The 15,218-nt window shown below is 53.8% G+C and overlaps 1 protein-coding gene across 1 annotated transcript in view; it reads left to right on the top strand.

The window, feature by feature from the left end:
* The first annotated feature begins 6,553 nt into the window (after positions 1-6,553).
* Positions 6,554-15,218, top strand: part of PAX7 (paired box 7) — a 154,187-nt gene continuing 145,522 nt past the window's right edge. Inside the window, exons 1-2 of the mRNA XM_049618914.1 lie at positions 6,554-6,716; positions 9,613-9,733. Of these exons, the coding sequence (XP_049474871.1) occupies positions 6,554-6,716; positions 9,613-9,733 (284 nt within the window). The remainder of the gene's footprint in view (positions 6,717-9,612; positions 9,734-15,218) is intronic.

Raw genomic sequence — 15,218 nt, 5'->3', positions numbered from 1 at the left:
TTTCCTGCACACGGCCAGGGACCCTCTTGACTGGTCCTGCAGGGCCCCCTCTGGGTCCTCGACCCGGCCTGTCGGCATCACTACTATGATTCTTGCCATTTTACACGAGGAAAACGAGGCCCAGAGGAAGGAGGTGGCTTGTCCCAGGTCACCAGGAAAGTAAGTGAGAAAACCAGGATTTAAGGACGGTTCTTTGTGAGTCTGAGGTCCACGCAGGTGCCCTGCCACCCCGTCCGAAATCCACACCCCGTTAACAAGAAAGAAAACACAAAAAGCACAAGAAACGTAGGCAAACAAGACACACACAGAGGCCTGAAGGGGCAGGGATGCCCTTGGGATTTCGAATAGGACCAAGGGACTAAAGCCAGAAGACTAGACTTCACGGGGCACCTGCCCCCCCCGTGTACGAGGCAGCGACTGGGTACTTTACTCACAGCATCATAGTAACCTTAATCCTTTTTATGCCCATTTTGCAGATGGGAACTGAGGCTCACAGGAGCTCACATAGCTTGTAAACAGTCAAGCTGAGAACCAAAGTCCGTTGGGCTCCAAAACCCGTGCCCCACGTCTCCACCACAGCATGGTCGCCAAGAGGCACCCATCTTGGGGCACGCCTGGGTGGAGAGGGGCCGTCGCATCCCTATCACGACCAAGGCAGCTGATGGGCTCTCATCATGGCCCTGTTCTCACACAACACTCTGTGGAGGGGGGAGTGTGGTGGACAGACAACGCCAGGCGACTGGTCTACCCACCCTGTCTCCAGGACTGCAGGCGGCCAACGTGGGGCTGTTGCCCACCTGTGCACATCCACACTTGGTGCCCGTTCCCATCCATCTGTCCCAACAGAAAGCTCTGGCACCAACTCCATGGGCCAAAGACTGCAACCCTTGGTCTCCTCTACCTGGCCCGGGATTCAGAATCAGACAAGGTTAAATCCTGGTTCGAAAAGCAGCCTAAGATAGTGAATGAGTGACCACCAAGTAGAGAACCAAACACAATGCTGTGGAACCTCATAAAATTGTACAAGTTTGAGCAGGGTTCACACACACACACACGGAAATGGCATGTGGTCCAGGCTTCTGTCTCCACTCGGGTAATAGGATCCCCACTTCACAGACAAGGAAATCAAGGCCCGGAGCTGTGCCCCAGCACACGGTAGGCTCCTACACCAGTGGGCTTCAAACCAGGTAGGTCCAAAGGAGCCCCAGACCTCACAGGGGTGCTGCAGGGTCACCCCCAGGGAGGGGGTGAAGGCTGGCGGGCAGATTCCATCATTTGGAACAGTTCCACTTTTTTTTAATGTTTATTTACGTTTGAGAGAGAGAGAGAGACAGAGTGCGAGCAGGGGAGGGGCAGAGAGAGAGGGAGACACAGAATCTGAAGAAGCTCCAGGCTCCGAGCTGTCAGCACAGAGCCCGGCGTGGGGCTCGAACCCACGAACTGTGAGATCGTGACCTGAGCTGGAGTCAGATGTTTACCCGACTGAGCCCCCCAGGCGCCCCTGAACTGTTCTACTTTTATCAGCATATATGTTGAGGCTCCACAGCAGGTTTTATTTAAAGTTCAAATAAAAGGTTTGCTGCTTAAGGAAAACTCTGAAAGCCAAGGCACCGCGGCTCCGGGCACAGGCCAAGGGGAGGTCTCAGCAGGATGAGAAGGTCAACGTGACAGTGGACGTGCCTCAGGAAAACAACTATCCCCAAAGCGTGCGCCTTATTTGATCTACAAAGTGCCTCCTTCCCCAAGACCCTTCGTATGTTCTGTCCTTCATCATCGGCTCAGCACGCTCTCCCTGCCTGCTGCCCCTTTAAGCCTCAGAGAATTAGAAGCATCGGATCCAAACTCCACATCTCCCTTCCACTGGGCCTCCTCTGGCCCCAGGCCATCTCCCTGCTCAGGTCCCTCCTGCAGAAGAGAAGGCACCCCCCACACCTACACACACACACACACACACACACACACACACACACATACACACGCTACCCGCCAGTCTCTCACTTGCACCCTGGGACCCCCCAGGGACCCCCTCTGTGTGGCACCCGTGTCTCTCCCACGTCTCACATCTCTGTCTTTCCCAGATCCTTCCTGTTCGCATTCAGAAATGTTCTGCTCTTGGGGCGCCTGGGTGGCTCGGTTGGTTAAACATCCAACTTTGGCTCGGATCATGATCTCGCAGTTTGTGAGTTCGAGCCCCACATCATTGTGAGTTCGAGCCCCTCTGTGCTGACAGCTCAAAACCTGCTTGGGATTCTCTCTCTTCCCCATCCCACTCTCTCTCTCTCTCTTTTTCTCTCTCTCTCTCTCTCCCTCTCTCAAAACAAATAAACTTTAAAAAAGAAAGAAAGAAATGTTCTGCTCTGTGTCAACAAAACACCTGCCCGGGTTGCCTGGGGCCCTTCTTTCCATCCCTCCTGTCATCAGCTCTTGTCTTCTACTCCGATCATCCCAACAAGCAGCTCCTGTCACATCCAAGTGGGCCCCATGTTGCCAAATCCAGTAGGCTCCCTTAGATGTGCATTGTCTCCAACACAGTCCAGGGCTCCCTTCTCCTGAGACACTCTTTCCTGGGCTTTTGTGACATGAGAGTCCTCTGCCCCCTCCATCCCGGGCTCCTCCCCCGGCTCCAATGGGGAGGCCTTCAGGACCAGGTCATGAACATCTCTTCCCGAGCTACATTTTCTTCTTAAGCGATTTCCCCCACACGTGTGGCTTTATGCCACCTGGTTACTGATGGCTCCAGGCTCTGTCCCTGCCTCGTGCCTCTTCCGAACCACACACTCCATGCCCACAAATTTCTTCACTGCCTTGCACGCCATGGAGCTGAAGACTGGCACACAGGGTCTTCTCCTCCCCCAGCCTCAGCCTCCCCACTTTGAGGGTGCCTTCTGTCCAGGGCTCTGTCCAGAAACCTGGGGGTTATGCTCAATGCCCTCGTGTCCTTTGAAAGCCCTGCCCAAGCCCCCAGCTAGTCACTCTCCCACTTGCTGTCTGTGCATGGAACTCCCTTCAGCCAGGTTTTCTTTTGCCTCAGGGCCTTTGCACATGCTACTCCTCAGTGCTGCCCCCAGCTCCTCTCACTGTCTCACTGCCACTGATCCTGGGCCAGAGGTGGGGCTGGGGGTATGTCACAGCTCCAGACTAAGTTCAACGGGCCTGTCTTGCAGTTTCTTCAAGGTCATTTCCCCCCCCCCCCCCCCCCCCCGGAACTAATCCAAGTAATGCCTGCCTTCCTCCCTGGACTGAGAACTCCCTGAGGTCAAGGGCTCCATCTGTCTTCTCAACCTGGTACCCAGCACCCAGCACTGTGCCCAACACCAAGCACACAGTGAGCACCCAACAAGTCCTTGCTGGGTGAATGATCGAGTTCGATCAACCCTCAGAGCTCTGGGGTAACCTACACAGCCATGTGAGGAAACTGGGGAAACCGAGGCTCAGAGAGGAGCAGTAACTCGCCCTGGGGGACTCAGCTAGCAGGGAGCAGGCCCAGACTCGCCCTAGGTGCAGCCCAGGGCAGACAATATCCTAGTACCTGCCTCCTACCTGACTTTGATAACAGGCTCCAACTACGGTGGCATCACAAGCAGTGATGGATCCCCAATTGGTTATAGATTTAATTAAGCAAACCGTGTCCCAAACCATCTACTGTGTAACTGGCCGCATAAGACACATTTTCCTTTCTGTTCAAGCTACAACTTAATCTGCCAGGTCAGCAGTTCTTACCACGGGCGGCAGCCTGGCTCTGAATACCAACCGCTTCTCCCCGACCATGCAACGGGCAGAGTCCACTGGCACTTCCCAGGGGCGGGCGCTCGACAGAGAAGGAAACTGAGACCCAAGAGGGGGTGGGACTTGCCCCAGACCGCACAGCCAACAGGCGCTCGGCTGGAACCGGACCCCAGCACCTGACCATATGACCTCACACCCCCAAGCCTCCCCCGACCACCCCACACTCCACACAGCTGCTTGTTTGCTTGGCGTTGGTTTTGTTGTGTTTTTCAAGAAACCTGAAAAGCTTCTCTGAAACTTACCACTTCCCTCCACCCCGGATCCAGAATAGAAGACCCTCTCTTCCCCCCCCCTCTTTTTTTTATTTATTTACTTTGAGAGCAAGAGGGCATGTGCCCACCAGTAGGGGAGGAGCAGAGAGAGAGAGAATCCCAAGCAAGTTCCACACTGTCCGCCCAGAGCCCGTCGCAGGCCTCGAACTTCACAGTGAGATCATGAGCTGAGTCGAAATCAAGAGTCAGACACTTAACCCACTGAGCCACCCAGGTGCCCCTAAGCTTCTCCTTATACATAAGGAGGTGCCAGAGCTTACTCAAGGGTGTTCAGAGTTTTTTGTATCTCTTCCTGCTCCCTGCTCCTGCACACCCCGCCTCCCAGCATGGGCTCCTGCGGGGTCAGGGGCTGCGTTTATCCTGGTGTGGAAGGTTCCCTGCCTGAGCCCGGACCAGAAGAAGCCAGTCATCCACAAGCACTTCCTGGATGGAGTTGCTACGCTATGAGCAGGCACCTTGTGTATTATTAATAGTGTTAGCGGTGAAATATTTATGAATGAATAATGTGATGCCTGAGATTTGCTTTAAATTAATGAAGGATGGGGGTGGATGGGGGTGTGGGTGGAGCAGGACTGGTCAGGCGTTGGTGGTTGGTGGGGCTGGGGGCTGGGTCCACGGAAGTTCCTTAGGCATCCTGTTCATTCCCGTGAAAGTTCAAAATTCTCGATAATCAAAACAAAATTTTTTTAAATTAAATATCCTTCCCCAAATAAGACTAATTAAGGTAAGGGTAGCAGCTAAAAGTGAAGGTAAAAAAAAAAAAAAAAAAGACAATTTAATGATCACTTACTATGCGCCAGGCACGTGCCAATGGCTTTGCACATCACCTCATTCCACCCTCACGCTACCCTGATGAAATATCGTGTGTACTTGACACCCAGGGAGCAGAGGTTCAGAGACAGATCTAGAGACGTGAACCCAGAGCTGTCAGGGACCGGTGTCCGGAGTCCTGTGTCATAGTGGTGTTGGCAGAGCCTGGGACAGCCTAGCCTGTATTTTAGGAGAGGCCCCAGGAGCTGGCACCTTGTTCCTTTGGGGCCCCATAGCCTCATCCTCCAGGAAGAGTAACACCAATTTTCAGAGCCATCCAAGAGTCGCTTGGAGCTAAAATCTCGTGGCCCCGGAGGGCTCGTGAGCTGGGGACAGCTGCTTCCTGTCTGAACGAGCTGCAGCTCCCGGCCTTCCCCGGCGCCCGGGCTCCCACCAGCTTCCTCCTTACCAGTTCTGATGTTTGCCCCATCCCCTGGGCCCCTGTTCCCACCTCGGTTCGGGCCTCGGCCTCACTCACCCGGGTTCCCCTCCTCCCTGGCCCACCTGCCTCCCACCTGCCCCCAGTCTCATTTGACCTCTCGACAGTCACCAGCCTAGACCTCAGGCCTGACGGACCCCCTCCCTTACCACCGGCTTCTCAAGCCCCGGCGGATGAAGCCCAAATTCCACAGCATGGCACAGAGTGATCCCCCTGCTCCCCACCCCCTCAATCCTGACCCCTACGCACCCCCCCCAGACTCATTTCTCTTGCACTCCCCAACCCCTACTCCATGTATTCTCCTCCCCACCCCGGCCAGAGGGAACAATGCTCGGGCAAACGAAAGCCCCACATTCTCATATCTAGATGGCTTCGCACGACCCATTGCTCTGTGTAGCTGGGACAGCACATCACTCCCCAGCCGCTACCTCCCCCAAGCTGACAAACCCCCGTTCATCACGGAACGCTCAGCCTGTGCGTCACCTCCTCCAGGAAGACTTCGCTGATGCCCCAGGCTGGGCTGTGTGTTCCCAGGGTGCACTATGCAAATCTCCAGCCCTGCACACAGCCCCCTGGGTTGTACACGTCTACAATCTCCCCCACCAGCCGGGAAGCTTCCCCAAGGCAGGGGCCCATCTCTGTGCTCCACAGCCTAATACACAGTGGTTGCTAAATAGACCCTGGATGTTTGATCACAGGCTGGTCCTCTAGTTTCCTCATCTGTGAAATGGGGCTCATCACGCCAACCAGATACGGGTGCTCACTCTTTCAACAAATACGTATTGAGCCTCTATTTTGTGCTAGACCCACATCTAGCCCTGGGTTTAGAGCTGAGAACAAAGTCAGCAAAACTCTCGTGGAACTAACATGCCCGCGGGAGGAGACAGACAAGACACAAAGTAAGTAAGCACAGTGTAGAGGGTGTCGTAGAGTCATGATGAAGAGAAAACAGGGAAGGTCCCTAGAGAATGGGGGCAGGGGCGAGGCAAAGCAGCAATTTTACGTAGTTGGGCCCGAAAAAGCCTTCCCTGCAAAGGCGACAGCTGAGTGGAGTCCTGACGGAGGTGAGGGGATGAACCAGGGAGGTGTCCTGGGGGAACTGCAGTTCTGGGCAGTGGGAAGAGCGTTATGCAAAGGCCCTGAGGTGGGAACATGCGGGCGGGGGTGAGGAGGTGGGGGGAGGAAATGTAGGAAGACGACGCTGGGTCTTTTTCTCAAGAGATCGATGGGAAACCGGCACGACCCGATGGCCAAGCTGATGCCCAAGTTGATGCCCGTGGCGCAGGCGCGGAAGCCCACAGCACGGTGCCCGCCGCGCAGAAATCACGCCAGAGCGTCGGCCGCGGCTGCTCCTACCGTGCAGAGCGCCGTTATCGCCGCTGTCGCGATTCCCAAGGCCCGGATGTTGGGTGGTTCTGACGGCAGAGTCCAGAAACGTTCTGCACGCTGGAGCTCCTCTTGAAAGAACCCTCAGCCCGCAGAGGGGCCTTCTCTGGAGGACGACCGTGTTTCCAAGGCACGGCTGCGCAGCACCTCGTCGGAACTGCGCAAAAGTCTCTTTGTCTTGCACAAAGGCTCAGCCGGGGCCCGGGGTGCCCTGCCTGGGAGGTGCTTACCGGCCGGCTGGGACGGGACAGTGGAAACAGTGGCTGCACCAAACGGGAATCCAGAGGCCCTGGGGGTGTCATCACGCGCTCCCCGCAGGTGGAATGGGGGGCCAGGGCAGGGGGCCCCAAGGGGCCACAGCAACTGGGGCGGATTTCACCAAAGGCGAGTGGGGTTCCACCTGTGCCTGGAAGGTATGGATGGGGCAGAGGGAAGGGGATGGACAAGGACAGCCAGGGGCCACCGCCTGGCCTTCCTGTGCAGACGGGCTACAGAGGCTTATGCCAAGCCGACGGCTGGACCCCCACGTGCCCAGGGCTGACCTTCACTCAGGACAGCAGGGAAGGGCTCCCAGAAGGAGGACTGAGAAAAGAGGGGAAAGAAAAAGGAAGATGAGAAAGGAAGGGAAAGAAGGAAGGAGCTCCTTCTAGAGCAAGAGACATCTGGTAGTCTGATGGAGGAGACATAGCCCTAAACTAGGGAGTCTCCAGCCTGATGGAGGAGGCACAGCCCTGCCCAGAAGCGCTCCCAGTCTGATGGGGGGGGGGGGCACAGCCCTGCCCAGAAGCACTCCCAGTCTGATGGGGGAGGCACAGCCCTGCCCAGAAGCACTCCCAGTCGCACAGCCCTGCCCAGAAGTGCTCCCAGTCTGATGGGGAGGCACAGCCCTGCCCAGAAGCACTCCCAGTCTGATGGGGGAGGCACAGCCCTGCCCAGAAGTGCTCCAAGTCTGACGTCGGAGATGTACCCACTTACTTGCCTCTGCCCTCCTTCCTGAGTGTATCCCAGGAGACCTCCAGAGTGGGGAGAGCCTCCCAAAATGAACCGCCAAAATGAAATATCTTCTTTCAGAAATCGAGGCCAAGAAGGGAAGCAAAAGTGGAAGGTAGCAGCTGGTTGCTGACTTCTACAGAAGTTTCTCCTAAGGGGGTGATCTGGGTTTGTTCACAAATTTTAAGGAGAAGAATGAGAGCAGAAGTAGAACGAGCCTCAGCCAAACCCAGAGTGAGGTGGGTCAGCCTTGCGGCCAAGCTGTGTCCGCCTAAGGTTTGGGATTCTTCCTAATTACGGAATTAAGACCTCCGCCTCCCAAAGTCCAAAAACTAGATGACGAAGAAAGGGGGAAGAATCCTGAGACCTTTCGTACTTTTAATTGCCGTCTTCGTTCTCTGCATTTCAACCTGGTTGAGCCACGCTGTGCAAACTTCCACTTAATCATTCATCAGCGACCAAGTAAGGTCGGCTGTGCCAGGTACTGGTCTGGGGACAGGCTGCCGCGGTGAACAAAACTACTGAGCCTCTGCCCTCACAGAGCTGAGGGTCTGTTGGGGAAGACTGGCCAGATACAAACAATCACATACATAAAGTATTCCCAGTGGGCGGCAAATGCCATGAAGAAAATCAGGGCGCCTGGGTGGCTCAGTCGGTTAAGCGTCCGACTTTGGCTCGGGTCATGATCTCGCAGTTTGTGAGTTCAAACCCCGCGTCGGGCTGTGTGCTAACAGCTTGGGGCCTGGAGTCTCCTTCAGATTCTGTGTCTCCTCCTCTCTCTGCCCCTGCCCCACTCATGCTCTGTCTCTCTCTCTCTCTTTCTCTCAAAAATAAATAAACATTAAAAATAAATAAATACACAGGGGTGCCTCGTTGGTTCAGTTGATGAAGCGTCCGAGTTCTGCTCAGCAGGGTTCGTGAGTTCGAGCCCCGCATCAGACTCTGTGCTGACAGCTCAGGGCCTAGAGCCTGCTTTGGGTTTTGCGTCTCCCTTTCTCTCTTGCGTCTCCCCGCCCCTGCTTGTAGTCTGTCTCTCTCTGTGTCTCAAAAATGAATAAGCACTAAAAAAAATTTTTTTTAATAAATAAATAAATAAATGAAACAGGAGGACAGTGGAGTGACTGGGGCGTGCAGGGTAACTACAGACCAAGTGACCGGTGATGGCCCCGTCAGAGAATATTTGAGGGGAGCCCAGCCACAGAAGGGCCAACCTGAGGTGTTGCAGGGAGAGAACGTGGCACTGACACGCACCTGGCATTTTCAAGGAACAGAAAGAACCCGCAGTGGCCAGAGGCAGGCCCCTGTGTTATTCAGATCTGAGGAGGAACTTCTCCGACCCCAAAGGGCTGCAAGCCCGGACTGAGGGCTGAGGCTTTTGTCCTTGAACAACCGGAGGAGACACGGCTCAGAAACTGCTTGCTCTCCAGATTCTCACGGCGAGAGCTCACCGCTGCGTGCTGGGGCCATTTGACCAGCTGCTGCTAGAAGCCGACTCCACGCCAGGCACCGTCTTGAAGATCTGGCCCCACCATGGCCCCATGAGGGAGGTACTGCTATTCTCCCATTTCACAGATGGGGAAACCGAGGCTCGCAGCAGAGAAATACCTCGTCTGAGGAGACACAGCGTTGAGAGGCAGGCCGTGTGGTTCCCGTAGTCCCCGCGGAACTGCCGGCCGCGGCCACCCTCTGACGGAGCCAGAGTATAAAAAATGACACTTCTTCCCGGAGCTTCCATTTTGCTTGATGATTTGGGGAAAAGGTGCTAAGTCATTTCACCGATAACTTCTCCGATACATTATTATAGCGACACAAACATGGACTGATGACAGAGTGCAAGCAAACTGTGCATGACTTTTTAAGAGAAAATGCAAGACTTTAAAAAATTGGGGGCCTTTTCTGAGTGTCTGAGAGCTGCCTGCCATTTTATAGATGAGCACACTGAGGCCCAGAGAGCAGAGGAGACTTGTCCCCACGGCCTCTCCCAAGGCAAGAGGCTGGACCCTGAGAGACCCCGAGACCCCGTGATCCAAGGATGGGCCGACCTGAGAAGGTGAGGGAAGCCTGAAGGAAGATGGCGGACCCCACCAGCCAGGTGTGGACGGCCTGTTTGTTGACTCCCAGAGTGCACCTGGGACAGGCCCAGAGAGGCCAAAATCAGCTTCAGTGGGCCAGCACTGTGTGCCGTCTGCTCAACCGGACCTCACCCAGAAGCAGGGGCTCGGGACCTCTGGTAGTAAGGTCAAGTGCACGGCCCCTCCCGGAGGAGAAGAGGCAGGCCCTGAGCCCAGCGTCCCCACCCCTCCCTACATAGGCGGAAAGGGAGAAGCAGCGGATAAGACAGACCTAGGTTTGAGGAGACAGACGGGACAGACAGAGAGCAAATGGGTGAACTTCAAATGAGAAGCTAGACATTATATTTATCAGAGACCTACCAGAGCTCCAGCAGAGAGAAGGAATAGATTATATGCCCTTACAAATATATTTATTTATATATCACATACATCAGTATATTTTCGAGACAGACAGTTTCAGGCAGGTGGATAAACACTGTGGCAGTGTGGAGCCAGCTGACAGTAGCCAGAAGGAGCCAATTATGTGCATTTCTCCCTAATTCTGTGTTCACAATTACTTGAAACTGTGTTTCTGGTTACTTGAAACCAGCATCAGGGGGAATATCTACGCCATGTAAATACACACTAAGTATCAGATGTTATTTTTTTTTTCAGAGAGCTAGTTTACCAGCACCTACTTGCTTTTGTTTTTTTTTAATATGTATTTATTTTGAGAGAGAGAGAGAGAGAGCGAGCGAGCAAGGGAGGGGCAGAGAGAGAGGGAGACATAGGATCTCAAGCGGGCTCTGCACCAACAGTTCAGAGCCCAACACGGGGCTTGATCTCACGAAGTGTGAGGTTATGGCCTGAGCCGAAATCAAGAGCTGGATGCCTGACGGACTGAGCCTCCCAGAGCTCCTACCAGCATACTACTTGTAATGCATGGTATAGGACAACTTGGCTAGCTGCTTATAACCTCTGATAGGTTTCATACACATTATATATGCATAAATGATACATACACATATATAAATATATAAGTACCTATATATTTATATGCCCACATAAAACGCATTTATATGCACATACATAAGAGGATTACATACGCAAGGTAGATGAATTATGTTTATTTAATAGATAAACATAAATATATATTTATGTGCATTTATAATTTATATTTAGCTAAACCTTATGAAATCGCTGTTATTCAATTGCTTTTGGTTCACCGAGAGAAGGCAATTTCATATGGTTAATCTGATAGATACGTTATAAAAGCATGTGTGTGTGTGTGTGTGTGCGTGTGTGTGTGTGTGCGCATCCGTGTGTAATCATTAGAAAGTACCCCAGATTAAGAGTCAGAGAGCAGATAGAGAGACCCAGGCTCCAGGAACAAGACCCTCACTTACAGGCTGTGTGACCCCAGGCAAATGACTTGCCGTCTCTGAGCCTCTGTTCCTTGCTAGAAACATGAGGGCACCGGGACATGCCTCTAGGGCTGCTGAAGGGACTGCTGGAGGGGCAGCCGGAGCCAAGCCAAGGTAAGGCCTCCCAGGAGCCTCTCCGACCGTGTCAGCCCCACCAGCACATCCCATTTCCGGACAGCCCTGGGTATCTCTGTGGCCCCACTGGGTCTCCAGAGAACGTTGCCTGCAGAAACAGACTCTTGCACGGGGGAAGAATCACCTCTTCTGATCCTGACCCCTACCCCATGCCTCCTGGTCTGAAGGTGATGTGGCACCAGCTGACAGATGTCCCGGCCCCGGCGCCGTGCTGAGTCTGGCTGTGGAATTGACCTTCCTCAGCCATCAATCAACAGAGCAGTGACCAGCGCTCATTCCCAGAGAGAATCCATCATCGGTTCCCTCCTCACCCATCTGCCCCAGCGAACTCCCCCGGGGGAGGTACGGAAGGGAGCCTCTCTGCACGACGGAGAACGCGTTGGTCACTGGAAGGGGCCGTGGCTTTCAGTCCCGCCAGTGTCCTTGGGCAGGTCCACTCCTCCTCTGGGCCTGGGCTTCTCTTCTGTACATTTAGCAGCCTCCAGGTGTTAAAAAATCAACTAAGAAAGAAAAGGAAAGAAAACCTGCCGGCCAAAGAAATCTGCCTCTGGGTGGATCCAGCCGCGGGAGGAGAGTTTGCTGCTCTGCCCTTTATAGAAACCAGCGGTCGGGATTCTGATCTTAGTCGCTGATGTCAAGGAGCAAATACAGATTCAAACTCCAGCCCTATGACTTCCTAGCTGTGTGACTATAGTCAAGCTACTGAACTTCTCTTAACCCCAGTTTACTTATTAATAAAAGGGGGGTAATGAACCCTGCTCCTCAGGGTTCTTGTGAGAATCAAAAACAATTTTTTTTTAACATTTATTTACTGTTGAGAGACAGAGCATGAGCAGGGGAGGGGCAGAGAGAGAGGGAGACACGGAATCCGAAGCAGGCTTCAGGCTCTGAGCTGTCAGCACAGAGCCCGATGCGGGGCTCCAACTCACGAACCGCGAGATCATGGCCTGAGCCGAAGTTCGACACTCAACCGACTGAGCCACCCAGGCGCCCCGTGAGAACTTTAAAACACATATAAAAATGACAGCTGCCAGTTTTAGAGCACTGCCACGTGCAAGCTCTGTGCACGAACTTTCTATATTCTCTTACTTCTTTCTGCAATAATGCTGTGAAGGAGGTACCATTATTCTGCCCACTTTACAGAGGCAGAAACTGAGGCCCTAGGAGGTGAAGTGATTTATCCAAGGCACACAGCTGGCAAGCAGCAAAGTCGGGGTTTGAACCCAGGCAGTCAGGACTCAGAGGCTTTGGGCTCACCCGCCGTGCCACACCAACGGTAGCTGTGAGATCCCTGACATACAGCAGATGCTCTGTCCATACCCATTAGTGGGGTAATCATCATTAACTTTCCAAAAGAAGTCTAATGTTTATTTATTTTTTGAGAGAGACAGAGACAGAGCATGAGTGGGGGAGGGGCAGGGAGAGAGGGAGACACAGAATGCGAAGCGGGCTCCAGGCCATCAGCCCAGAGCCCGATGTGGGGCTCGAACCCACCAACTGCGAGATCGTGTCGTGAGCAGAAGTCAGATGCTTAACCGACTGAGCCACCCAGGTGCCCCTATCATTGTTAATTTTTAATCCTTTCCTTCCTTGGCTAAAGGACCTTCTGAACTGGGACATTTCCTCCAGGACTATGCCTTGGGGCTTTGGATCAAAACTGCGAAGGGAAAGCAGCTCACCTACCTCTCTGTTGAAGCACATCAAAGCCTGAATCAGAGACAGTCTTGCTGTCCTTCTGACCCTCTTGCCCTGAAGCAAGTATAGGTTAACGCCCCTCACTGTGCTGGGGACATTTCAGGCTGTGGGGAGACACAGGGAAGGAAGCCGGTGTGGGAAAACGACAGGTGATCCTGGCATGCGTACCCTCGCCCTGGCGCCCTGAGCACCTACCGAGGGGACAGCAGGGGCAGCGTGGGGAAGTCGCCATCAAAGAGAACTGGGATCAAATCTGGGCTCTCCATTGGGCCAGCTGTGTGACCTTGGACAGGTGAGCTGACCTCTCTGGGCTGCCGCATCCCCAGTAAAATGGGGATTGATGTCCACCTTGCAAGGCTGCAACGCAGCCTGGCACTTGACACGCGCTCCATAAACAATAGCTGTCATAATGTATTACTTTATTTAGGCAAGCCACTGTTTCTGAGCTAATTACAGTCAGTTTGTCTCAAACCCAGCTGCTGTTGTGGCCAAAATCTGGCTGGCTGGATTCACTATGCCCAGGGGTTTGAATTCAAAGGCTTCGGGGGAGGGTTGGTTGAGTTTCACTGCTGGTTATTTGCAAAATGTCCAGAGGCTCGAACTCAGCCCAAGTGGCTAGGTTCTTCCCGGGAGCAGTCTCTGGACGGAAGGGTGCAGGCTGTGTGCAGGAAAGCCGGCTGGTCCTTGCATACCTGCAGAGCAACCAGGTGAAGAGCGGAATTTTTCAGGACAAGGGTCTGTGGCCGCAGATGAAAACCAAGCCTGCCTCAGCCACAGAGGCCGCTAGAATAGCACTCAGCCTGTAATGCAGAACGGGCAGGTGGGTACTGATGGCCCAGGGCTCTGCTCCAAGCCTGACCCTGTAAAAGAGCCATCAGTGGCCTACATGCCTACGTGCTGTAGAATGTTCCGGTGGGGGTGACTGGGTGTGGAATGCTGCCAGACTCTGTAACCAGTATTGGAATCATCCTCAAGAGGTAGGCAGGGCATCATGGAACACAGCCAGAGAAGGGCCAATCCTCTGCTCCAAGCAGACCCCAACCCCGCCGGGGTGAGCCCCAACTCCTGGCCATCGGCTGAAAAGCAAAGATGAAGGCCCAGAACTTGGAGAGGAGACGAAGAGGAGAGCGAGGAGGCCAGAGTGCCCGGGGCTTTAGCGTGTGGCTGGGCGAGGGAAGAAGAGGCATAGGTTTTCTTTCCACCTCTGCTGTGTGATCTCAGGTACTCTGTTTGCCCTCTCTGGGCCTGTTCTGCCTCATCCGAGAAAGTGAGAGAGTTGGCTTCACGGTAAGCTGCATCAGATGACAACCAGGTTTTCTCACTGCTGTACCCCCAGCACCTGGCTCAGTGCCCAGCACAGTAGGCCCCCCTGTCAATAATTACTGAATGGAGATGCTCCCTTCCCCCCCCCCCCCCCCCCCCCCCATTCCTTCTCCATGTACTTTTCCCAAAAGCAAGCTCTTGATTAGAGAATCGTTCTGTGTCGGTACAGACTGTTCCTGATGCAGGAAACAGGCACTATGTATCTGCTTTTAAAAAGCATTGATCCAGCCTGTTTGGATCCTAATGAGGCAGAGACGGGGAGAGGAGGCTTCATTCCTACCTCTCTCTCTCTGAAACTGTTCTCCCGCCGTGGCGGAGCTGACAGCTACAGAAACCCATTACCCAGCCTCAGGCCCCAAAGCCAGGATAGCAAACACCTCCAAGACGGGACAGGTAACAGGACTGAGCGGGGCCAGGCGAGGTCAGGGTGAACTGGGCAGCGTCCTGCCCACCTATCAGCTCCCATCAATCACTGCTGAAGAAAATGCAAGCCCAGTACAGCCAGCCCTTACCATTTGTTTAAAGATGAAAGTCTAGGTTTTTTTTTTTTTTTCATGTGAAATCACCTGATTTTTAAGTGTTGACCACGAGTTCAACAATTAAAAAGAAAAAATACTGGCTGAGGCAGAACGTTCTGGACGCTGGATTCAGCCAGGCCCCTGAGTCTAATGGGTCTTGAATAGGAACCTATTTAAAGGGAGAAACTCAGCCCTGGCCCCAGGGGACCTGTCAGCCCGATGGCAGAGACCGAGCTCTGGAAATCCCTCGGCTCTGGTGGAAGCCAAAGAGAGAGACAAGCTGGCCAGATGCTTCCAGCACAGATGTATTTCATGTAGACAAAGACCACAGTCGCTAGGAGCCACAGGATGGAGGGGCAGCCTGGATGAGTTTAGGGTAAACTGGGGCA

This window comes from Panthera uncia (assembly GCF_023721935.1).
Source record: "Panthera uncia isolate 11264 chromosome C1 unlocalized genomic scaffold, Puncia_PCG_1.0 HiC_scaffold_4, whole genome shotgun sequence".
Taxonomy (NCBI): Eukaryota; Metazoa; Chordata; class Mammalia; order Carnivora; family Felidae; genus Panthera; species Panthera uncia.
This window is presented reverse-complemented; position numbering and strand designations above follow the sequence as displayed.